This window comes from Chiloscyllium punctatum, chromosome 17 (assembly GCF_047496795.1).
Source record: "Chiloscyllium punctatum isolate Juve2018m chromosome 17, sChiPun1.3, whole genome shotgun sequence".
Taxonomy (NCBI): Eukaryota; Metazoa; Chordata; class Chondrichthyes; order Orectolobiformes; family Hemiscylliidae; genus Chiloscyllium; species Chiloscyllium punctatum.
In genome coordinates this window covers 56,458,711-56,475,099 of record NC_092755.1, presented here as the reverse complement: position 1 = coordinate 56,475,099, position 16,389 = coordinate 56,458,711, and the positions used below count along the sequence as shown (strand labels likewise).

Sequence of the window (16,389 nt, the reverse complement as noted above, 5' to 3'; positions counted from 1 at the left end):
GGAGGACGGCACGCGGTAATCAGCAGGAGGCTTCCTTGCTCATGTTTAACCTGAAGCCATGAGACTTCATGGGGTCTAGAGTCAATGTTGAGGGCTCCCAGGTCAACTCCCTCCCAACTGTATACCAGTGTGCTGCTTCCTCTGTGGGTCTGTCCTGCTGGTTGGACAGGACCTATCCAGGGATGGTGATTGCGGTGTATGGGACATTGTCTGGAAGGTATGATTCCATGAGTTTGACGATGTCAGGCTGTTGCTTGACTAGTCCATGAGACAGCTTTCCCAACTTTGGTACTAGCCCCCAGATGTTAGTGAGGAGGACCTTGCGGGGCCAACAGGGCCGTTTCTGCTGTTGTCTTTTCTAGGACCTAGGTCAATGCGAGGTGATCTGTCTGGTTTCATTTCTTTGAGACTTTGTAGTGATTGGTACAACTGATTGGCTTGCTAGGATGTCAACTGAGAGTGAACCACGTTGCTGTGGGTCTGGAGTCACAGGTAGGCCAGACCAGGTGAGGCTGGCAGATTTCCTTCCCTGAAGGGCATTAATGAGTCAGATAGGGTTTTCCCCAGACAATCAACAATGATTTTTTTGTTTAATTATTGAATTCAAATTCTACCATCTGCTGTGGCAGGATGTGAACTTGGGTCCCCAGAACATTACCTGGGTTAATAGTTTAATACCACTACTAGGCCATCTCATTCCCTTGTGTAGCTGTAGCTAGAGTCTAATTACTTTCGCACTAAATTCTTCTTTAGCACAGAAATCTGATCCATGCTTCCTGTCAGCCTGGAAATTGACTAAATCAGAGAATTCTGTGCACTTATTTTAAAATCTTTAAAGTTTGTGATGAGCTTATTTCCAGCACCCTACCCCAGTAAGACAAAAAAAACAATATAAAAAAAGGACATTATAAACAAGTTGGGAGGAGTGCAAAGATCTGGAGTGATGCACTGTTCAAGAACCTTTAGAGATGAAAGCTTTCAAGAACAGAGGTTACCATCATCTTATGATTAAATACTCCAGACACTAGTCATGACCTGGCTGTTGGAAACAGAACACACATTAATCATGGAGCTTTGAAGTCCCACAGTGTTTCAGACCTTCCAAACTATCATCCACGGACCATGTTGCCATATTGGTGGGTCTGGAATGTAGGTATGTGACAAAGTAATGGAACACACTCAGAGGTAACTGCTAAACCCACAAAGATCTGGGATTTCATATTCAGACCTCAAAAGAATTGAACTTAAATGACTAGCTCAGAATCGATAAGAGGAAAGTGGAATGAGCTTACACTTGCGAAGTTACCGCAGCCTTACTGGGTGCGGGGTAAAGGTGGTGTGGAAAAAGCACGAAAGCCTGACACTTTTCACCAGATAAGGTCGCAACAAGGAGGAAGATGTTGCAAGTTTTCTCCATTTTGAGACAGTACCAAGATCAGCACATGCAAGTGAATTAGATACAACTGTACCTGTATAACTGGTGTATACCTGTACCCAATTTGAAAAGCTAAATGATCAATTCAATAAGAACAGAATTGGTTTTCCATCTGGTATACAGCGGGTTAATGATGACGGAGCATTAACTTTTATCTCCAATGCGGGATTTCCAGGGATCTAAAGACTGTGACCAGATTGCCTCACAAAGTCTTCATCACCAATTTGCCATCCTCCTGGACAGATAGAGATTCTACTGTTTCCACATAAAGCTTGTTTGTGCCCACTGGAGTGAGACAAACAGGTTGGTGCTCCATTTCAGGAGTCATGATTCCTTCATGCTGCCCATCTATTTATTGACCCTTTATTCCAACCATCTTGGCGATTGGACAAAAAAGGTTGTTACCTCCTTCAGACCTAGCCCATGATTCTGGTCAAGAATTTGGGCACTTCTGCAGAATCTGCCAACAACGACAGCTATATTGCCATTATTATCATCAACGTGAACAAGACGATAGTCATGATGCTCAAACATCATAGGTGAACTTTTCACGATATTAAAAATAATCGCAGAACTAAGTACATTATCAGTTGGACTCAGTATCTGCAAGACAGAGGAAAAACACTTGAGAGGTGGTTGTGAGAATGTACCTTCTCATTTTAGTCTATGTTAAAAATACAGAAAAGAAAAATAAGGTCTTTACAATGTTGTCCTCCAGTTGCCCGGATGAGGATAGCTCCGAGATCACTGAGGAATCTTCACACTATTGGAGCCAAAGCTTGATTGGCACCTCATCCACCACCTTAAAGTCTACCGCCGGTGTACCGCTGGTGTACCGATGGTGTACCACTGGTGTACTGATGGTGTACCACTGGTGTACCACTGGTGTACCGATGGTGTACCACTGGTGTACCGATGGTGTACCGATGGTGTACCACTGGTGTACCGATGGTGTACCACTGGTGTACCACTAGTGTACCGCTGGTGTACCACTGGTGTACCGATGGTGTACCACTGGTGTACCGATGGTGTACCACTGGTGTACCACTGGTGTACTGTGCCTTCACTTTTTGGATTAACTGCAGTAAGTTGCGAAAGCTTCTTCAGCAGCAGTTCCCAAACCCTTGATCTACACCACCTAGTTAGAGAAGAGCAAACCAAAACTTCCCAGTTCCTTTCCAATTAATAAAGCATTCCGACTTGGAATTAAATCATCATTCGTCGCAATCTAGCACCAGATAAACTGAAGAAGAAGGCTTATTGTTACATTTCAGGGACAGTTAAGGATGGACCATAAATGCTGATCTTGTGGTGATGTTTTTATCTTCAGAATTAACTCCGCACAGTGGCTCAGTGGTTAGCACTGCTACCTCACAGCGCCAGGGACCCGGGTTCGATTCCAGCCTCAGGCGATTGTGTGGAGTTTGCACGTTCTCCCCGTGTCTGCGTGGGTTTCCTCCGGGTGCTCCGGTTCCCTCCCACTGTCCAAAGACGTGCAGGTCAGGTGAATTGGCCTAGCTAAATTCCCCATAATGTTAACTACGTTAGTCAGAGGGAAATGGGTCTGGGTGGGTTAGTCTTCGGAGGGTCGGTATGGACTGGTTGGGCCGAAGGGCCTGTTTCTACACTGTAGGGAATCTAAAACCGAATCAAATAGTGAGAGCTGAGGAGGTCTTGATAAGTTTGAGTTGAAAGAGAAAAGCTGGAGAGTAGACTATTGGAGACACCAAGCCTGGAGGTACTGAGGGTTTTGGGTCATAGTTTGGGTAGCAAGGAGTGAGGGTGACAACGGACAGAACACAGGTCCCAGAACTGAAAAGAAATGTAAGCAAAAAAAAAAATTAAAACTTGTGTAGGCAGCTAGCAGCAGAACTCTGAGGTGCACTCATTTTCGATATGTTCAGCATATTCTGGGACTCTGAAGACCTGGATGGATTACTTGCTTCCTCAGTTAAAGGCAGCTCAACTTTAGGAGCTATTTCAAGGTTTGTTATCAAATCATTAAAACAACATTCTCCGTAACGACGTCCTGTCAATCAAGGAATTCCTCATGATCTTTTGAGACTCAGGCCAAATGTTTAGATACAAAATTAAACTGCACAGAGAATTGTGAGAGTGGCTAATCTCATTATATTCTTGTTTATAAAATCAACTCCAACCACAACTATGATGTTCAGGTGCATCGTGGCTTTTAAAGATAGCGAGGGCACCAGGAATGCTGGTGAATTTGAAGATATTCGCTGAGTGGCAAGTTGTTTTGGAAATGCCTTGATGGAATTGGATGTGAGGGGCACCGTGGGGTGGGGTAGATTTAACGAGGGGAGTTTGGTAAGAAACAACAGTAAAATCCGATCGGCCATTCAGCAGGAATCCCTGCCAAAAAGAAACGCGGCCCGTGATTATTCAACAAGATCAACAAACATCTGCTGACTGGATCCAAGCTCCATTCAAGGGAATGAGCTCATGTGGTGTCACAGACACTGGGAGAAAGTGCAAACTCCACATAGAATTGAACCTGGGTCCCTGGCGCTGTGAGGCAGCAGTGCTAACCACTGAGCCACCGTGCTGCCTCAAAGTAAGCCACAACGTTGTGATTCAGGAGTATCCACTCTGTCTAGGATTCTCATCACTTTCAGACCTCAGTTAAGAGTCCTCTTACCCTCCTCCATTGCAAAGAAACAGCCCCAGTTTATCCAATCCTTCTTCATTGCTGACGTTTCCATTCCTCGACACCAGGTTATAGTCCAACAGGGTTATTTGGAAGCACTAGCTTTCAGAGGTTGTGGTTGTGATGAAGGAGCTGCTGAAGGAGCAGTGCTCTGAAAGCAAGTACTTCCAAATAAGCTGTTGGACTACAATCTGGTGTTGTGTGACTGTTAACTTGGTCCACCCCAGTCCAACACTGGCACCTCCACGTCATGGCTTCCATTCCTGCCAACATCAATCCAGTACGATCATATCCTTGATGATCAAAACTGTAAGCTGTGATCTCAATAGTCCTTCAGACATTTTTAACATTATCTCCCTGCTCTTATATTATTTGCTACAGCTAATAAAAAAAAAGAAAAATCGTTGTGTTTGCTTTCTTAGCCACTTTATCTACCCAGCATGCTGTCTTCAAAGATCTGTGGACATGCCTTCTTTCTGCCTGTCTATCCTACTCTGTGTCCTACCTCTCATTGTTATCCCTTGCTTTGTTTGCCCTTCCCAAATAGAGTTGTATGTATTATATATACCTGCCCACCAGACCAGTCCACCTATACATAGAACATTACAGTGTAGTACAGGTCCTTCGGCCCTCGATGTTGCACCGACCTGTGAAACCAATCTGATGCCCATCTAATCTACACTATTGCATTTTCATCCATATGTCTATCCAATGACCCTTAAATGCCCTTAAATTTGGCAAGTTTACTACTGTTGCAGGCAGTGTGTGCCACACCCCTGCTACTCTCTGAGTAAAGAAACTACCTCTGACATCTGTCCTATATCCATCACCCCTCATTTTAAAGCTATGTCCCCTCACGGTAGCCATTACCATCCAAGGAAAAAGGCTCTCACTGTCCACTCTATGAAAACTTCTGATTATCTGATATGTCTCAATTAAGTCACCTCTCAGCCTCCTTCTCTCTAACAATAACAACCTCAAGTCCATCAGCCTTTCCTCCATACCAGGTAACATCCTTGTAAATCTCCTCTGAACCCTTTCCAATGCTTCCACATCCTTTCTGTAATGTGGTGACCAGAACTGTAGGCAATACTCTAAGTGTGGCCGCACCAGGGTTTTTACAGTTGCAGCATGATCTCATGGTTCTGAAACTCAATCCCTCTACCAATAAAGACCAACACACCATATGCCTTCTTAACAACCCTATCAACCTGGGTGGCAACTTTCAGGGATGGTCCATGGACACCGAGATCTCTCTGCTCATCTACATTACCAAGAATCTTACCATTAGCCAAGTACTCTGCATTCCTGTTACTCCTTATAATCCACAGGGTTATTCTTCACTTGCAACCACATGATCAGTTTTTGTACCAAACGTAAACTTCCTAATTATGGTCCAACATGGAAATCTAAGACATTGATGGATATCTCAAAATAAAATCTGGAAACTAGTACTAAGGTTTTCAAGACCCAACTGGGTACAGCTGCCAGTCAAAAAAACACCCATTGCCTGAGCCAACTTGGTACTTTCCCTTGGACCCCAAGGGATTTTATTTCTCAAAGCAGTCAGCCACATAGAACCTTATCAAATGCTCTTTGAGAATTCATGTGCGATTACATTAAACACACTCATCAGCCTTACTTGTCTCCATCTTGAAAAATTCAGTCAAGTTTACCAGAGGTGACTTTGTCTTCACCAAAATCATCTGACCAACCTTGATTAGTCTGCACCTTCCTCCTCAATATTTTGCCCAGCACTGAAGCTGGGTTTGACTGACTTGTAATTACTTGGTATTATCTCTGCCTTAATAGTACATTTATACAAAGGGAACCATACTCTGCAAACAGAAAGAATATGTTCAAGGCTAGCATTGTTTCTGAATTAGTCAGGAGCTTGAAGTGTATGTAAATTGGCAACACCTCAGCTAACCACATCATCTTGGCAACTAATTAGTATCCTTTTGTCTTGTAGTATATAGTGGTTTCAAGTTGGCAATGGTGTCTCTGTTCTGAGGGGTGCAAAGGAAAGAACTGAAACTCTTTGGAGGGTCAGTGTGGACTTGTTGGGCTGAAGGGCCTGTTTCCACACTGTAGGGAATCTAATCTAATCTAATCGAATCTAAGGGCCAAGATCTGAAAAACTGGGATGAGAGAAGATGGGAATGTGGATCAGTGTGGACACAATAGGCCAGAAGGCCTTGCCCCATTCTGTAACATGTCTCTGTTTTCAGCAATGAACAAGCATTGTGCTTGCTGAACAAAGTGACTATTTACTGATATATTCAAACATAAGGGCCATGGAGGACCCCCCCAGGGAGGTGAAGGGCCAGCACGCCTCACTCTTTGCCTCAGAGACCTCCAAGATAAACTTCCTTTCCCAGGGTCCACTCCATAGAGCAGGACAAGACGTGCTCACTTTCTTTTTCCCATAAGGTGCACAAGGAGAGCTGTGTGCTCAGAGGAGACCTCAGCTATTTGTAAGAATAATAGAGGGGTTATGGTAGGGGATTTTAACTTTCCAAACATAGACTGGGACTGCCATAGTGTGAAGGGTTCAGATGGAGAGGAATTTGTTGGGTGTGTACAAGAAAATTTTCAGTGTGTGGATGTACCTACTAGGAGAAGGTGCAAAGCTTGACCTACTCTTGGGAAATAAGGCAGGGCAGGTGACTGAGGTGTCAGTGGGAGAGCACTTTGGGGCCAGTGACCATAATTCTATTAGATTTAAAGTAGTGATGGAAAAGGGATAGAATGGATCTAAAAGTTGAAGTTCTAAATTGGAGAAAGGCCAATTTTGACGGTATTAGGCAAGAACTTTCGAAAGCTGATTGGGGGCAGATGTTCGCAGGTAAAGGGACGGCTGGAAAATGGGAGGACTTCAGAAATGAGATAACAAGAATCCAGAGACAATATATTCCTGTCAGGGTGAAAGGCAAGGCTGGACGGTTTTGGGAATGCTGGATGACTAGAGAAATTTTGAGGGTCGTTAAGAAAAAGAAAGAAGCAAATGTCAGATATAGATAGGAGAGACTGTGTGAATCCTTAGAAGAGTATAAAGGCAGTAGGAGTATACTTAAGAGGGAAATCAGGAGAGCAAAAAGGGGACATGAGATAGCTTTGGCCAATAACGTAAATATATTAAGGTCAAAAGGATAACGGGAGAGAATAGGGCCCCTCAAAGATCAGCAAGGCAGCCTTTGTGTGGAACCACAGGAGATGGGGGAGATACTAAATGAGTATTTTGCATCAGTGTTTTCTTTGGAGAAGGACATGGAAGATGTAGAATGTACGGAAATAGATGGTGAGATCTTGAAAAATGTCCATATTATAGAAGAAGAGGTGCTGGATGTCTTAAATGCATAAAGGTGGATACATCCCCAGGACCTGATCAAGGGTACCTGGAAGTGATTGCTGGCCCCCTTGCTGAGATATTTGTATCATTGATAGTCACAGGTGAGGTACTGGAAGACTGAAGGTTGGCTAATGTGGTGCTACTATTTAAGAAAGATGGTAAGGACAAGCCAGGGAACTATAGACCGGTGAGCCTGACGTCAGCGGTGGGAGTTTGTGCCTATGCAAAGGAAGTCTGAAGAGGGATGCAGTGGTGTTTGAGGAGGTTCATCCCAAGCAGCTCCGTGATGCACACTAAGACAAGCATCAACTGCACCTGGAGGACCATCAACCCGGTGAATGACGCTCTTTGGTCTGCCCGAAACTTGGTCTTCCAGCTGAAGGAGTTGACCCTGACTGAGTGTTGCAGACTGGCACATTCCAAACTCCTGGCCTAGGTGCTGAGGGATGCTCTGAAGCTTGGGTCAGCTGCTGCCAAGGCGCGGTGGGGAAAGACCACCGTGTAGGCTTCTTCTGCCAAAGAATAATGGGGATCCATTCAGTAATTGGACCCTGCTGACTAAATACCAAGAGGTTGACTGTAAATATAGAGAATGGTGAACATCAAAGACTTAATTTAGTGTCTGTAAGTAAAGAGAGTGTAAGTGTGAGTGTAACTGTACATGTACCAAAGATTTATTTCTATGAATAAAGGACACTTTTGCAATCAAAAAGAATTTGATAATGACAGGCTTGGCCATAACCCTGCATCACATCAGAATCCTAACTCCTGTTCTGATACATTCTATTCTAATTTGAGATCTCCAAAGTTAATGCTTTGTTTTCTCACTCAGCTAATGTTTGTTTTATCTTTGTTCACAGCATCACTGACCGGGTAAACAATAAAGAAAATGAACTGTTTTGGAAACTCACCAGCAACTGTCTGAGAGAGGATGAAGTTAACGTGTAATTAGTGCCGACTGTGTACAGTTTTTATTGTAGTTGATGTGACCCTCTTACTCAGCTGGCTACAGTCAGACCATTGGACAGTCTTAAAACCAGTTACCACCTTTCCGAAGGGAAAAATGAAATACTTTTAAACCTTTGCCCTAATGTAAATCTCAAGAAATCTTTTTTCCACCGAATCTGACAGCTGGATAATAACCGAGCTGCAATAGCAATTAGGGAAGCCTTTTTTTTTAAAAGAAGATCTGATTATTTATTCATTGTGCAACATTTAGTGTGAGGCAAATTCCCATGTGCAAGTGATCATGTCATTTCTAAGAGAGTGTGACCCACTCTTTGTGGCTGTATCCCATCATGGATGTTGTTAATAATTTTACAGATAGATAATAGATAAGAGTCAGCTCCTACCATATTAGTAAATGACGTGGAACAGATTTATACTAAGTTCCTGTCCATATTTTAACAGAGCTATGTCGATGTTAATTTGAATAGTCAAATGCCTCATGACATAGCAGAAACAATGATTTTCAGTGTAGATCTATATGCTGTCACTGATCTCAATTTCAAGATGTGCAATAGTTGGTGAAAATGATTTACTGAGGTACCTTATTTGGTGATGCCATTTGCACATTGGTATCAACACCCAACAGAAAACACCATATCCAACCAATATAGCTCTTAGCAAATACTCGATTCATCAGCTCAAATTGTTCCTGGAGTTTTTTTTTTAGAAGTTTATTCGCGGGATGTGAGCATTGCCAGTTCAGTTGACATTTACTGCCTGTTCCTAGGTGCTAATGAAAAGGCAGTGGTGAACCTTCAGTTAGAATCACTACAGTCCATGTCATGCACATTCTGCCAGGGTTAATAATAGGCTTCACCTAATATCACACAGTATAAGGTACTCTTAACCCCAACTGAAACCCCAACTTTAGACGGACAGAGTAGAAGATCATATAATTTCATGGATGGGTATGTAGTTCAAAAGGGCATTATGCAAATGTTTCCACACAGTCATTGGTACTTTATTGAAATGTTAATGACTGGAAACAAAGAACAGTCCACTGGCACTTCAAATCTCGCTGCCTGGAACATATCCATCTACACGGATAACTATTGTTGCAATTATATTTTCCATTTATATAATTTTTGCAGCTGCTCATTCTGCAGTGAGGGAAAAAAGGAGTGGAAATTTCAGACTCTGTTCTTGCTTAATGTTTACAAATTAAATTCTCTTCCAGCATCAGCTGAAGTGGTACTTATCTACCTTTTCGATGCGTCTTTTGTAAATAAAATGGCAACTCTGGTACAATATCAAAAAAGGGTGTACTTAATAATGACAGTGAAATAAAGACGACACTTTATGAGGCGATTTCTTTCTTTAAGAAAACGATATTGTGTAAATAAGGTGTGAATGGCAGGGCCCACCTAGTCACTTGGGCTTGAATGCCCTTGAAAGCCCATTTTTGGGCTTTAGGGAGGCCTGTTTGTCTGACCTGTTCACATCAGTCAATTCAAGGGCTGTTTCCTAATGGCCTACTCTTAGCTGGTGTACGTTTCTCACCAGTGGCTTCAGATCAAGATGGAATTAGTGCCCCCACTGGCATTTGAACTCACCAAACAGCAATACAGTAAACATCAGGGAATCTCGGGTTGACTGGGAGAACTCCCTTGCTTTGCTTCAATGTCGTACTTTGAGATCCTTGCATCCACAGTAGAAGGCCTCTGTTACTGGCTCATCTGAAAGCCAGCGCTTCCAACATCACCACTGCACACAAGTTCCAGCCTAACATCATCTGGTCAAGTATCTGTGCTGGACTTGGAGCCATGAGCTTTGGATTCAAAGAGACATGTGCCACTGCTCTGACAATTCCACTTGGTTAGAGACAAAAAAAAACTGCAGACGCTGGAATCCAAGGTAGACAGGCTGGGGGAACACAGCAGGCCAGGCAGCATCAGGAGGGACAGGCAGGAGGCTGGGGGGACATAGCAGGCCAGGCAGCATCAGGAGGGACAGGCAGGAGGCTGGGGGAACACAGCAGGCCAGGCAGCATCAGGAGGGACAGGCAGGAGGCTGGGGGGACATAGCAAGGCAGGCAGCATCAGGAGGTGGAGAAGTCGACGTTTTGGGTGTAACCCTTCTTCAGTCCTGGTTTGCTGTGTTCTTCCAACCTCCTGCTTGTCTACCCTGACAATTGCAGAGCTATTTGAAATGGCTGCACCCTGTGATTTTTAGCGAGAGATGAAAATACATGAAGAGCAGTGTTGTTAAAAATAAATGGAGATCGATTCCTCTGAGGCAATGGAATCAAAGGTTAGATGGGAATGTGGAATTCAAAAAGACAAACACATCAGTCACAACCTTATTGAATGGTAGACCAGGCTTGAGGGGCCAAACGGTCTCCTGCTACCATTTTGTCTGTTTATATGTGGAAGCAGCATGTGGTCCTTTCTCCAGGCACCTCTGGTTATTGGCAGCAACAGATGCAAGACTGCTGGGCTCAGCTTCTGCCTGTGTTAGTGAGTGGAGCTGGGGGTAAGGACAGGTGCATGTTTGCACATGTTAAAGTCTGTATTTCGATATGTAACCATATCGTTAACTCGGCTAAATATAGGGAATCATCTCTCATGGGAAGAGAAAAAATCAGCAATTTGTAAACTGAGATCAAACGGCAACAGCCATGGTGTTTAAATCATGAACATTTAAACGGAAGGATTAACGTTCTTTTGGAAAACACTCAAGAAATAAAAACACTAGAATGAGTATAAAACGAGTTAAGCATAAAAATGGTCTATTGCAGACTTGATGTGTTGAGTTTTGCTCAGATTATTCACATGCTGAGACTACCAGGCCCCTAAAATTCAAAACACAGTTGACTGACATTTTATTTTAGTGCCTAAATATATCATCCCCTCTCCCTGAGGACTACTTCAGCTAATCATTTCCATGCTGTGCAGAGTTCAGCATTTGCTGGTGATCAGCGTTTGATGTTGTGGGTTTCAGAATGTTCAATGACGTCTGCTGACCTGTTGATAGTTGAATTGAAGGAATCGGCCAATTTCTTTTCTGACTCACCCGGTTAAAATCTGAAGATGACACTGTTCCACAAGAAGTAGTGAATCAGCGCTGTCAAGTCGGAAAATTGTCGGCTGGGTAAAAGGAGAGTGTATTTAGATAGTGTTTCCCAATAATGCACTTTATAAGTGCAGCCCCAGTTACAGTCTGAAGGGAAGTTTCAGAACGAGTATTATTTCAATAGTCCTATAGTCCTGGGAAAGAAAGAAAGCTCAGTATAGGAGGCAGGTCCAATAAACCTGAATCGCGAGGATTCAGAGACTGAGGCTTGGCGTTACTGCATTATGCAAAATCACTCTGTTTTGCCCCTTGGGACTTTTTTTTGTTACCATGCATAGTCCAAAAGGGAGACAAGTCTGCATCAAGATATCCTCTGGAACTTCACTAAAGGGCTTCTTCTTTGTACATGATGCTAAAACCTTTGTAAAACATTAGACGAAGAAGTAATTACTTTAATTCGGAAAGTACAAAATAATTGTGGCTCTTCATTTCCGAAATAACACATCCTGTGGATCCAACTCTTTTATTACGACAGTTAAGAAAATAATAGAGGGATGGATCGGAGGATACCAAACGATGGCCTCCCCCTACTCAGGGCTAACACCACCCACCCCCATCACCTCCCTAGCCCCAATTTTTTTAGAGAGAATCCTGCACCAATACCCATGACAAAGATGAACCTCATCTCGAAGATCAGAATCTGTTTGAAGGTCAGACAGCAAGGAATAGCTATCATGAAGCTCATAAAGGTCTCAGTCACTTTCAGTAGGACTGTTTTATGGATTCACCTGCCAATGCAAGAAGTGCAAAACCTGCACCCAGACCTCCCACATCACATCCGTCCAATGCCCCAAAGGATCCTTCCACATCCGACAGAAATTTACCTGAACTTCCACGAATGGCATCCAGTGTATCTGTTACATCCAATGTGGTCTCCTCTACATAGGAGAGATAGGACATCAACTTGCGGAACATTTCAGAGAACATCTCTGGGACGCATGCACGAAATAACCCCAGCGCCCTGTGGCTGGACACTTCGACTCCCCCTCCCACTCCACCAAGGACATGCAAGTGCTGGGCCTCCTCCATCGCCAAACCCGAGCCACCCAATGCCTGGAGGAAGAACACCTCATCTTCAACCTTGGGACCCTCCAACCACACGGGATCAATGTGGATTTCACCAGTTTCCTCATTTCCCCTCCCCCCACCCTATCCCAGATAGAACCTTCCAACTCAGCACCGCCCTTTTGACTTGTCCTAGCTGTCCATCTTCCTTCCCATCTATTTGCTCCACCCTCCTCTCCAACCTATCACCATCACCCCCCCCACCTTCATCTACCTATCGTATTCCCAGCTACCTTCTGCCCAGCCCCACCCCCTCCCATTTATCTCTCAGCCCTCTTGGTCCTTCTCCCCCATTTTTGATAAAGATCTTATGCTCGAAATGTCGACTCTCCTGCTCCTCGGATGCTGCCTGACCTGCTGTGCTTTTCCAGCAAATCTACAACGAGTCCTGCAGCACAGAAACAGGGCCTTCGCCCAACCAATCCATGCCGACCATAATCTCAAACTAAACTAGTCCCACCTGCCTGTGCTTGGCCCATATCCCTCCAAACATTTCTTATTCATGAACTTATTCAAATGCCTTTTAAACATTGTAGCTGTATCTGCATCCATCACCTTTTCATTCCACACACAGACCACTCTAAAACAAAAATCCCCCTCATGTTTTTTAAAATCTTTCTCCTCTCAGCTTAAAAATATGATCCATAGTCACAAAATCCCCCAAAAGACACCCGCCATTCACCTTATCTATGCCTGGTCACGACTTTATAAACCTCTATAAGGCCATCTCTCAACCTCCTACGCTCCAGTGAAAAAAGTCCCAGCCTATCCAACCTCTCCTTATAATCCAAACCTTTCATTCATGGCAACATCCTGGTACCCTCTCCAGGTTAATAATACCCTTCCTATTAGGGACACACAGTGGCTCGGTGGTTAGCACTGCTGCGTCACAGCACTAGAGACCCAGGTTCGATTCCACTCTTGAGTGACTGTGTGGAGTTTGCACATTCTCCCTGTGTCTGTGTGGGTTTCCTCCCACAGTCCAAAGATGTGCAGGTCAGGTGAATTGGCCACGCTAAATTGCCCATGGAGTTAGGTGCATTAGTCAGGGGTGAGTGTAGGGGAATGGGTCTGGGTGGGTTTCTCTTCTGAGGGTCGGTGTTGGGCTGAAGGGCCTGCGTCCACACTATAGGTGATCTAATCTAATCTATTACAGTCGATGGAAATAACTGAAATCCCTCATTCACGCAACCATTTGAGTGTGCACGTCCTTCCTAATGTATAAGTTTTGTTTTATTCATTCACAGAATGTGGGCATTGCTGGCTGCACCAGCATTTATTGCCCATCCCTAGTTGGCCTTCAGAAGGCGGTAGTGAGCTACCTTTTTGAACTGCTGCAGTGCACGTGCTGTAGTATCTTGTATTGGAGGCAGTACTTCAGTTGTTTTACATAAGATTAGCAAAACTTTATATCTATTGTAGTTTATCCCCCTACCTAGGAAGCCCAGGATCAGAAATATTTTGTTAGTCTTTTCTGTCATGTTTGTATACAAATACCCCAAGTTTCCCTGTTCTTGCATACTCTTTAAACTCAACCATTACATTTTATTGGCTGTTACAAAATAACCCATTCTTCCATCATTGCCCAGAGTCCACAAGGAGCCGTAAGCCTCTACCTCTCTTCGCTGCAGGCTGTACACTATTGTCATCCCTCTCTCGGTCCATCTTCTGATGCTGCCCACCCATGCCCCTCGCGGCCTGAGCTGTTACTTTCTGAAGCTTGACCGACGATTGTTGTCAAATCAAATTCCCATCTCTCCTTTTACAGTGGTTGTACTTTATCAATTTCCACTGCAGCTACAAGTGTTACAAAGATGAGGCACTGCTGCCTCACAGCACCAGAGACCCAGGTTCAATTCCCGCCTCGGGTGACTGACTGTGCGGAGTTTGCACATTCTCCCCGTCTCTGCGTGGGTTTCCTCCAGTTTCCTCCCATGGTCCCAAAATGTGCAGGTTAGGTGAATTGGCCATGTTAAATTGCCCGTAGTGTTAGGTGAAGGGATAAATGTAGGGGAATGGGTCTGGTGTGGACTTGTTGGGCCGAAGGGCCTATTTCCACACTGTAAGTAATCTAATCTAATCTAATTTTACAGGAACCAATAAGGTTGGGTGTTCATCTCGGGTTCAAGTTGTAAACCTCAGATGGTTCCCAATTTCTACTCATCCAGTCCTGGATGCTCAACAAGTCAAGACAGGTAACAATGAGATTGAGCTGGGACTTATCAGCAGACATAAAGGAACAGTGTGTTTTCAGATTATGTTGCCAAGGGACAGCACATAGATGTGAAATAGGAAGTGACCAAGGACAGATGCTCCATGGTAACAGTCCAAAAGCCAGAAGTGAGGTTACTAACAGATAGCTTAAACATGGGGAACACAAGAGCAATCCATTCAGTCAAAGGAGCCAGGGGAATACTGTGATCAATCACGTTAAAGCCTCAAACAAGTTGAGATGTATAGAGAGACAGTTACCAAGGTCAGAGTCACATAGGATGGCCATTTGTGACTTTAGTGAGGACTCTTGCAGTTCAGTGGCCGTAATGGAAACCAGTTGCAAGCCAGCTACCTGAAGAAGGAGCAGTGCTCCGAAAGCTAGTCCTTCCAAATAAACCTATTGGACTATAACCTGGTGTTGTGTGATTTTTACACCCCAGTCCAACACCAGCTCCCCCATATTAAAACCAATCTAGTCATTCATCACACTGCTGATTGTGGGATCTTGCTGTGTAAGACAGGCCCTTGTGTTTCCCTACAAGTCGCTACTCCTCACAAAAGCTTTTTATTGATTGCGAAACACTCATACACATCCCAAGGCTGTGAAAGGTGCCATATAAATAAAGCTAGTTCTTCGTTTAAAACTATTACATTGATAAAAAATTGCTGAAGCTAACTTTAGCATGGATCAGAAGTAGGGTCACTGTAATAAGGTTTTGAGCTGCAGGACAGACAGAGGACTAAATTAAGCAAAACTTAAATGTTCCAGGAAACAAACACATGGAACGCAGCTGAGGGCAGGACATTCCCTCATCAAGTTGCCCCTTCAATAGAATGGTACTCCCTTCTGAGGTTAAATTTGAGCAACGTTTTCACACGATGGCTGACATACTGCAGAGAAGCAGTAAATGTACGTCTTCAGGTGGGAATGACAGAAACACATTTGGAATTGTAAAAAAAAAACCCAGTACCCTCTTGTGGCTAATTACTCCCACAATATTACATTGGATCAAAGTTGAAACCACATCTGTGTCAGAACAGGTCAGACGCATCATATTACACTGGCCTATCAGCATTAAGTTTCTCTTCAATCTATAACTTAGAAAAAGCACGGACATTTCCATCCATTTTCCATCCTGTTTGACCTTGGTGGGTCTGTACAGTGCATTCTTTGATCATCAAACCATAAAATTATAGAGTGGTTACATCACAGGAGACTAGCTTTCTAGGAAGGCAATTCTGTGAGTCCCACTCTCCTGTCCTCTCACCCTGCAAACGTTTGCTCTTCAAATAATCTTTAGAAAGCCGAGATTAAAGATTTCCCCATCACAGTATGAGACACTGCATTCTGGATCCTCATTGCTCATGCTGCTACTGGTTTGTCTCCAAATCGATGCCCTCTGGTTCCTCGGTGGTTGGTCGCCAGGAGATCTCTTTTACATTATTCTGTCTAAGCCCCAGAAAAGATAAAGACAACAGGTTCCCTTCCCTAAGGGGCATTAGTAAACCTGGCTGGGCTTTTACAACATGTGACAGAGATTTCATGGTCATTGTTACTGAGCCTTATTTTTAACT

General features: G+C 43.9%; 1 protein-coding gene across 3 annotated transcripts in view; it reads left to right on the top strand.

Annotated features, from left to right (window-relative positions):
* Positions 1–16,389, top strand: part of LOC140487857 (transmembrane protein 233-like) — a 197,853-nt gene that overhangs the window by 151,948 nt on the left and 29,516 nt on the right. The window contains exon 3 of one of the 3 annotated variants that reach the window (XM_072587203.1): positions 8,316–9,763. The exons of the other annotated variants lie outside the window; for them this stretch is intronic. Coding sequence (XP_072443304.1) covers positions 8,316–8,324 — 9 coding nt within the window. The 3' untranslated portion in view covers positions 8,325–9,763. Of the gene's footprint in view, positions 1–8,315; positions 9,764–16,389 lie in introns of those variants that run through there. 3 annotated transcript variants of the gene reach the window in all.